Here is a 9,428-nt window from a genome sequence, read left to right on the forward strand (position 1 = left end):
TCAATTAATCCACTGCATTTACCTTCTCAAATTGTATAATTAAAAGTGAAGAATTTTATAATATACCATGAAAATTTCCACTGCTTTTTCTTTCACATGTCTTGTTCTTTCCTTGTGTCCATCAGTATTCCGTTTCTAAGGGTTGAAGCTGATAACTTGGTATATATTAGACCGTTGATTGAAAATTAAATGATTTTCTCCATAAGATGCAAACATCCATAATTGGAAAAAGACTTGCAACACTCTTACTTTTTCAAAATAGCTACTGCTTCACAATAGGACACTTTTAATGTGGAAGAATTGCTAGGAAATTTCATTTTATTTTTTTACATTAAAATTTTTTAGTTTTTTGTATTGTTGATGTTTTATAATTTTTAATATATATATTTTTTAAAATTCACAAGACATTGGCATGGGCCATGGATTATGAACACAAGTACCAATTGATTAAAATTATATCTTGGATTGGAAATGCTAATAATTAAAATTATATCTTGGATTAGAACGGCTAATAATCAAGAAACCTAGCTACTCGATAGAAATTCAAAAATAAAATTAAAAAGGAAAAAGCAAAATGGTTTACTTTGTATCTTTCTCTGCTTAGTGGTAGTGCGACTGCTAAGAAGATCACTTTGACGGAGTAACAATCACGCAATAAGAAAGTACTCCCGCCTAATTTGATTCTACGGCCATACAAAGCTCAGGCTTTTTGTACAAACACGTTTTTGGAAAATTGTATTTGAGCCTATCTATGTTAAAACAACTAGCATTAATGATAGTGTAACAATGTGAAGTTGTCTATAAATATCCTGTATGGGATATCTGAAACTCCACAATCCACCTATCTTCCTTCATTTTGTAGTGTGCAAACTAACATGAAGAATCTTCATATCCTTTCACTCTCTTTGGCTACCTTCTTTCTCTTGTCATGCTCCTTCACTATTGTGCTATCATTTAGCCCATCTCGGACTCTCCAGAGCCAATGCCTTGATGACCAGAGATCTGCTCTGTTGCAACTGCAACAAGGTCTTTACTATTCTCATAATTTTACTTTTTCTTCCAAAGCTGAGCTTTGGAATGTCAACATTGATTGTTGCTCTTGGAAAGGAGTTACATGTGATACTCTTGGTCATGTGATTGGGCTTGATCTCAACTACAAAAACCTTTCTGGTAGCTTTCACTCCATTTTTAATCTCCAATATCTCCAATAGCTTAATCTTGCCGGAAACAATTTTAATACTACTCTGTTTCCATCTCAATTTGACAAACTTTCAAATTTGACTTATCTCAACCTTTCAGAATCCTGTTTCAATGGCCAAATTCCAATGGGGATCTCATACCTAACAAGGTTAGTCTCTCTTGATCTATCTTATCAAGATTCTTGCTATCGGAGAAACGATCAAAGTGTTGAATTATACGGTGATTATTTTCCTACTCTAAAACTAGAGAAACCAAATTTCAAGACTTTAATCAAGCATATGAAGTCTCTCACGGAACTTTATTTGGATAGGGTGAACATTTCAACTCAAAGTACTAAATGGTGTGAAATCACATCGTTAGCACTTCCTAAGCTACGTGTGTTAAGCTTGTCAAGTTGTGGTTTGACAGGTCCATTGTGTTCGTCTCTCTCAAGACTTCATTTTCTTTCTAAACTTAACCTCGACTATAACCCAATCTCTTATTTGCCTCACAATTTCTTGGAAATTTCCTCTCGATTGGTTTCTCTAAGCCTAGTCAATTGCAGTTTGAGTGGGCGTTTTCCAACCAAAGTTTTCTTATTGCCCAAAATGAAAAGCATTGATATTTCTAGGAATCGAAATCTTACGGGTCAGTTGCCAGAATTTCCACTAATTAGTATCTTACAGGTTCTATCACTTTATGGAACAAACTTTAGTGGAAAACTACCCGAATCCCTGGATAATCTTAAGTTCTTGACGCATTTAGGTCTCTTTAGATGCAATTTCTTTGGACAGGTTCCCTCAGCAATTGCAAATCTCACAAACCTTGTCTATTTGGATCTAAGGCATAATTACTTAAGAGGATCAATCCCAAAGTCAATTTTTAAACTCCCAAGGCTCGAAAAACTTTATATTGGTTACAATAACTTTGACTCTTTGAAGCTTGACATGTTTTCTCAACTCAAGAACTTAAGGGGTCTTGACCTTTCCAATATGAGCTTGTCTTTCAATGCGATTGATTTTCCGAAGAAGTTTCCACGTGGTGATGCAAACTCCTCCATTCCAATGCTGCGGTGGTTGTTATTACAATCGTGTAATATAAGTACATTTCCAGAGATTTTAAAAAGTCAAGAGAATTTAGAATATCTTGACCTTTCAAATAACAAAATAAGTGGTGCAGTGCCAAACTGGGTGTGGAAAAAAAGTTTGCAGTATCTATCTCTTTCCAACAATCACCTTTCATCTTTGGACCAATTTTTATCCAACCAGTCTCTAACTTCTTCACAAGGCTCTTCCCCAAGACCTATTTGCGATTTGAGTCAACTTTGGTATTTCAATGCCTCTTATAACAATTTGAGCGGCTCAATTCCAAATTGCTTGGGCAATATCAGCACTCTCTATTACTTGGACTTACAAGGAAATAACTTCACCGGATTCTTACCAAATTTTGTAAAAGCAGCCAATTTACGGATACTCAAAGTTAATGAGAATAGATTAGAAGGGAAGTTACCAAGATCTTTAGCCAAATGCACTTACCTCGAAGTCTTGGACGTGGGAAACAACATGATGCATGACACATTCCCTTTTTGGTTGGAGAAATTGCCTGCTTTGGAGGTTCTCGTATTGCGAGAAAATAAATTCTACGGTCAAATTAAACGTTTCAAACGTAAACTGTTTTTTCCAACTTTAGATGTATTGGATATTGCTTCTAATGAATTCTCTGGTGAACTATCCATTGATTCTCTTCAAGCTACTCAATTAAGGTCACTCCAAATCGGTGGGAATAAATTGGAAGGGAAGTTGCCAAGGTCATTAGCCAATTGCACAAAGCTTGAAGTATTGGACCTTGGAAAAAATATAATACATGACACATTTCCTTTTTGGTTGGGAAAATTACCTTTTTTGAAGGTTCTCATTCTTCGAGCGAATAAATTTTATGGCACTATTCAAGTTTCTGTGGCTGAAAATGCTTTTCCAATGCTACGGATATTGGACCTTGCTTCCAACAACTTTTCAGGTGAGTTATCCGTCGAATTTTTGCAAAGTTTGAGAGCAATGATGGTATGGACTGATGGCAACAAAGCAAAGCTAGATTATATTGGAGAGGACAACTATCAAGACTCCGTGACAATTGTCAACAAAGGATTGGAAATGGTTTTAGAGAAGATCTTAACCATTTTTACTTGTCTTGACCTTTCCAATAATAGTTTCCATGGCAGAATACCAAAAGAAATACAAAATCTCGGATCCCTCATAGTGCTAAACTTATCCCACAATAGCTTCTCTGGCCAAATTCCACTAGCACTTGAGAACCTAAAAGAGCTTGAGTCTTTGGACCTTTCACAGAACAAACTCTCAGGGAAGATTCCTCCGCAACTTACAAGTCTAACTTTCCTATCAGCACTAGACTTGTCTTACAACAACCTTGAAGGGAGCATACCACAAAGTAACCAATTCAATACATTTTCAAATGATTCTTACCGAGGGAACCCAAGATTATGTGGGCCGCCTTTGACAAGGAAATGCAATGAAGTTGGTGTTCCACCTTCAATTCCAGGGGAAGATGTAGATTCATTGGTAGATGGTATATCTGATTGGAAAATCGTGTTGATCGGTTATGGGTGTGGAATGGTGATTGGGTTATGTATTGGATATACAGTGCTGAATGAGATGGGAAACAAATGGCGTGACAATTGCAAAAGGAATGGGAAAAGGAATGGTAGAAGATCTAGGTGACTTCATCAAAATCCATGTTTCAAAGTCAGCAGGTAAAAATTTTCTTTTGAAACTTGGCAATATTTTTAAAATTGAAAGGATAGTTGCTGCAAACAAGGATATTCTTTGAATTTCCTAAACTCATCTTATCTCTCTTTATAAGGTTCACTATCATATCATAAATTTGTTCTAGTAGCATTGGCATTTATTATCGATGATTCTATTACAATTTTGTAGTGTAGGAATTTGAAACAAGTCTTGGCATGTAGAATAGTGACCGGGCCTACCTCTGCAGTTGTAAAACAAGAACAAACATCTACTAACAACAGAATAATCTTAACAGACCAAGCTAAAGCAAATATTCGTTGCTGCTGTATTAGAAGCAAATAGATTGTATCTAGGTATGTGTATCTTATGATATGTTGTCCGTAAACCTTTTATAGCTAATATCCTTCATAAAATTTTCTTCATATTAATCCAATATCATCATTCTCTGTTTCTCTACTTCTGCACTCACATATAGACAAACACAATTATTTTGTTATAAGCTCAAGAGCTATAAACTTCCAATACTAGATTGATATAATTTAGAATAGACCTTGACTACAAAATAAATAAATAAATAAATAAAGGCGATGCAATGCAACTTTTAACAACCTGAAGGGTATGAATGGCATAAAAACTTTATGATGGTCTAAAGCTGAAAGAACTACATCTTAACATAGTATGTGGACTTGTTTAATTGATTCAGTTTAGGTTTTAAAAAGGTAAAAGGTGAAAGCTTCTTATGAAAGACGCATCCTTCAGTAAAAAGGAGTAACTCCTTCTTTGTCATTTTTTAGGAAAATGATTTGGGATGATACTTGGTCCTACAGTTCGTTACATATTGCATAAAAAAGAAAGCATAGATAGCTGCAATACCTTTTAGAAAAGGATATGAATTTTGAGTGAAGGCTTTCACTCATCTGTTACTTGATGAAATTGCTACTTCAATTGCATTTTCTTTTGTCCAATCACAAGAAAAAGGACTTCTTTCCCTCAACTTCAAGTCATTGCATGTGAATGGTGATCATGATTTTTTGAAACTGATAACCACCCAACGCAGGACATAGACGATTTATATCAGGTATCTCATGTGGTCACTCACCATGGGGCATCAACAAATGACTACTTTGAGCAGTGAAATGCAAGAGATGCCAAAAGACCTTGGTTGTTTGTGATTCAAGTAAATCATTTTCATAATTTTTTGTCTATTTAGTTTAAAAAAAAGGGCTCAATGTTACATTGCCAAATATGCACATTCATTTCTCAAGCATTACTCTTTGCAAGGTTTATGGTATCAGAATTCTTATAACATAATCTTTTTTTTTTGGACACAGTGAAATTATCTATGTAAAACTTTCCCTTCTCCTCGGACATCTAGTCATAGTTTAGTTGCAAGGAGCAAATTTCACGGCATCTTGGCAGTCAATCTTATTCTTTGAACGAATTACATTTGAGGTAAGCATTAGTATGCAGTTTATGATACCTGAATGGGAACCTTGCCAACTAAATATTAGAACACAAACTTTCAGACAACAGGAAAATAATATCATTTTGGAACTAAAGTTCTGTGTTCTTGTAGGGAATGGATATGCTTGTTAATTGAGGAAATTTTGAAGTTGTAAAGAGTATAGACAATCAATTCATGCAAGCTATTATGGACCATTTGAAGAAATGCCGGATCATTTTCGGGGTAGTCATTCTTGAGTAGTCTACTTGATGATATATTGAACCAAGAAGGTTGTTAAGCCTTCTGCAATATGCAATTTAACCAATTTTGAGATTTGACTCAGCATTTATGTTTGGAAGTTTTGTGCAGGTTAAAATGATATTTGATGACTCGGGGTTGAAGGCATCATTGGATGGAGTGATTATGAATGTATAAAGACATTGCTGCGAGAGGCTTCTTTTAAAACTATCTTTTTCATGTGGCCTTAGTTCTTGCTTGTCTGAATTAGTGCCTAACTAAGAAAATGTAAGTATCAAAGAAAGGTAGTTTATTCTCAACAGAATGGTAATTATAAAATTTTAAAGGAAAGAAGAAAACAAAATAGACAATTTTATCATAGGTCATGCTAAAATGTAACATATGTATAAAACTGCTTTTATGGGCCAAAGATTATTGATCTTGATGGAAATAACCCCATTGAGTTTAAGTTTAGGTTGGCTATGAGATTTCAATAACATTTTTTTTTCTTATATGCAGGAAGTAGTGTTCTTTCCATTGAGAAAACTATTCATTCCCCTGCTTCCATCAGGGAAGGCTTTCTATGCTTTGGATGTTCTTTCCAATTTCGGATGCTCCTTAAATGCTATCACAATCTTCCCTAGCAGTGCCCACCCAACTAAAACTCTCTGGGGTCATAATAGGTCAAGAGTACTCTACGCATAGGTGTCATGGACTCTAATTTGATGAACTGGATTCTTGGCCATTGTGGAGGTTGTGAGTTTTATGTTGATTCTTGCAAGATTAATATTGCAAAGCCACCTAAAGGTGGAAATGCTAATTCTTGTGCAAAAGACAGTGACAGAGTTGGTTAGCTTCTTCGGAAAGCCATGAATGTTCTCAAGTACTACAAAAAGAATAAAATTTGTAGATCCCAGGGGTGTGTGGGTTTGTTTTATTGATGACACTGGATGTGTAGGTGTTTTGTTTGATTTAGTATTGTTGAGTTATTTTTTTGTGATCAGCTCTTCTCGGGGTTGGTTGCAGTTGGATTGCTTTATGTAATTCCCATTTTTATTAACAAATTGAGGGTGTTATTCAAAAAACAAAAAGGGTGCACCTATCTCCTTTTTTGGGGATGTTGACTTTTTTTAAAAAATTAAGTGGAAACATGATACTAACAAAATATTTGGAATCATCTAGATACTAAGCAACATGCCTGCAAAGACCAGAGCTCATGGCTGAACAATTGAATGCAAAGTTTTTTTTTTTTTGAAAATTAAAGAATTCAGTGATAAAACAAGGAATAAAGAGTTTCTTGGCAAATAAAAAAATAAAAGGCATGATTTTAAGATGCTATTCCCAGTCGCGTATCATCATCCTTGATAAACCCAAAAAAAATCATAAACCCAAAAAAAAAAAAAAAAGAAACATACCCTTGTATGCTTTCAATATACAGCCAGATGAGAAACAAAACAACTTTGACACTGCAACAGACCTATACATCATCCATCATTCCTACCACATTTATCAACAAAAGAAAGACCCAATATACACAAAAGCAAATCTATCAGCAGGCCTTCATCTCATAGATCAAAAAATTCAGGAAGTGTAAAAGATCAAACTTGATCCTTGGTGTTAAAGCTTTTGAGACAGACCATAAACCTGGTATTTGTGCATTTCATTCCACCGTACTCGTCCTACTAAAAAACACAAGAAAGCTCATCTTGTCGTTGAGTCCTTTCTTTTGCCTGCCTATCAGCAAGTTGATTTCTCTCTCTAAAGATTTGGTTTATCTCCCATTCTCTAACACCTTTCTTCAAACGTTCAATGTGCAAAATCCATTTCCGCATCCTCACGGAGCCTCAGCAAGTTTTTGACCTATTTCACAGAATTTTTCGATTTGACCCATTTCATAGAATTTTTCGAATCGGATTAGCAGGACAAGAGAGGAAAGGTGGATGGATAACCACATATAGGACATTTAAGGATCCATAATTTCTAATGACTTTCATGTCATCTAAATTAGTATTTGGATCTCACATGTAATGATAATTGGAGATTATCAGTGCGCTATGTACAATTAATAAAAATCCTTAGGACATCGGATGGCTTAATCTTTCCATTGTCATAAGAGTTTAGATGAACGCATAAATAAAATATACGAATGAGAGACATCACAAAATAAAAGGTAATAGTAAATAAATATTATAACTATGCAAAAATAATTAGTTTTAAAATTTTGAAATATTATGCAAAAATAATTTTTTTTTAAAAATTAATTATTAGATTTAATAACTTATTCATATTCATCATGTATATAAAGTTTGGAGTTCGTTCAATTTCTAAATAAAATGGATCGAGAATACTATCTTTTGAGTATATATTCATTAGTTGAAAATTTTATTATATTAAATAATTAATTAGATATTTTTAATTAATTTAAAATTTGACATAAAATGATTTAAAACTAATATAGTATATGATGTTTTTCATATTTTTATTTTTTTATATTTGGAGAAACTTTAATTTTTTTAAAAGAGAGATCGTGCACTAATTAATAAGTCAAATACTCGAGTGTCATAATTTTAATTTTTTTTTAATAACAAACTTTATTAAAATCTAATTAAACGAGAGAAATTAATCCCTAACATATAGTTAATGAGAAGGGATCTGACCTCTGCAGGGGGGACATCATAAAATCTATACTCCTTGTCTAAATCAAAACCTTTGTTTGCTAAATAGTTCGCTACAGTATTCCCTTCTTTAAAAATATGTCATATTTTGACTTCTCATTGACGATGAAGTAGACTTTGAATAGTTTCAATCAAATCTGAGTTTGAACATGGATGGCTTCTGGGAGAAGTGATGGCTTGCACTACTAGTTTACTATCCACTTAGAGTTCTATTTTCCGGTAACTCAACTGCCACGCTAAGTTTAATCCTTTATAGGTACCCCACAACTCAGCTCGGTATGCAGTGCACCTACCAAGGGTTGCAGAAAAACCACCCAACCAGTTGCCACAGGAATCTCGAAGTACTCCACCAGCTGCTGCCTTGTCTAGTGATCTTTTAAAAGCACCATCTGGGTATTTTTACTTTTAATCATGAAAAATGAAGCATTTCATATATATTTATAAATAAAATAATGGAAACCCAAAGATTTTAAAAAGAAAATTCTTTTATAGCTCACAAGCCTCTGATATAGAAACCCAAAAAAAAAAACATTTTGAAGTGTGACTCAACTTCATTTTGACTCAACCCAAAAAATAATGTGAACATTTAATCTGAAAATGTATCTATAAATAATTTACTACATAATTTTATTTTAATATTTTAATATTTTATTTTCAATACGATTCATTTTTTGAAACAATTTCTCGTCTTGCGAGAAAATAAATTCTATGGTCAAATTTAATGTTTCAAACGTAAACTGTTTTCCCCAACTTTGGATGTATTGGACATTGCTTCTAATGAATTCTCTGGTGAACTATCCATCGACTCCTTTCAAGCTACTCAGCTAAGGTCCCTCAAAATCAGTATGAATAAATTGGAAGGGAAGTTGCCCAGGTCATTAGCCAATTGCGCAAAGCTTGAAGTATTAGGCCTTGGAAAAAATACGATACATGACACATTTCCTTTTTGACTGGGAAAATTACCTTTTTTGAAGGTTCTTGTCCTTCAAGCAAATAGATTTTACGGTACGTTCAAGTTTGTGAGTCGGAGAATGCTTTTCCCATGCTACGCATATTGGACCTTGCTTCCAACAACTTTTCAGGTGAGTTATCCGCCAATTTTTTACAATGTTTGAGGGCAATGATGATGAT

At 34.0% G+C, this 9,428-nt stretch overlaps 1 protein-coding gene across 4 annotated transcripts; it reads left to right on the forward strand.

Annotated features, from left to right (window-relative positions):
- The first annotated feature begins 806 nt into the window (after positions 1–806).
- Positions 807–6,713, forward strand: LOC18601025 (receptor-like protein 6). Of its 4 annotated transcripts, none has more exons than XR_016025906.1 (6): positions 807–3,946; positions 4,736–5,118; positions 5,273–5,393; positions 5,518–5,628; positions 5,745–5,910; positions 6,142–6,713. XR_016025906.1 is itself a non-coding variant. In XM_088805673.1 (2 exons), exon 1 carries the CDS (start codon positions 1,326–1,328, stop codon positions 3,912–3,914), a length of 2,589 nt encoding a protein of 862 aa, XP_088661799.1. In that variant the 5' UTR covers positions 807–1,325; the 3' UTR covers positions 3,915–3,946; positions 4,136–4,717. The 4 variants fall into 4 exon arrangements, 1 of the variants encoding a protein (XP_088661799.1); XR_016025907.1 differs by having other exon boundaries at positions 4,999–5,118; XR_016025908.1 differs by lacking the exon at positions 4,736–5,118.
- Positions 6,714–9,428: the final 2,715 nt, after the last annotated feature.

This window comes from Theobroma cacao, chromosome 4 (assembly GCF_053813885.1).
Source record: "Theobroma cacao isolate CCN51 chromosome 4, ASM5381388v1, whole genome shotgun sequence".
In the NCBI taxonomy this organism is placed as follows: Eukaryota; Viridiplantae; Streptophyta; class Magnoliopsida; order Malvales; family Malvaceae; genus Theobroma; species Theobroma cacao.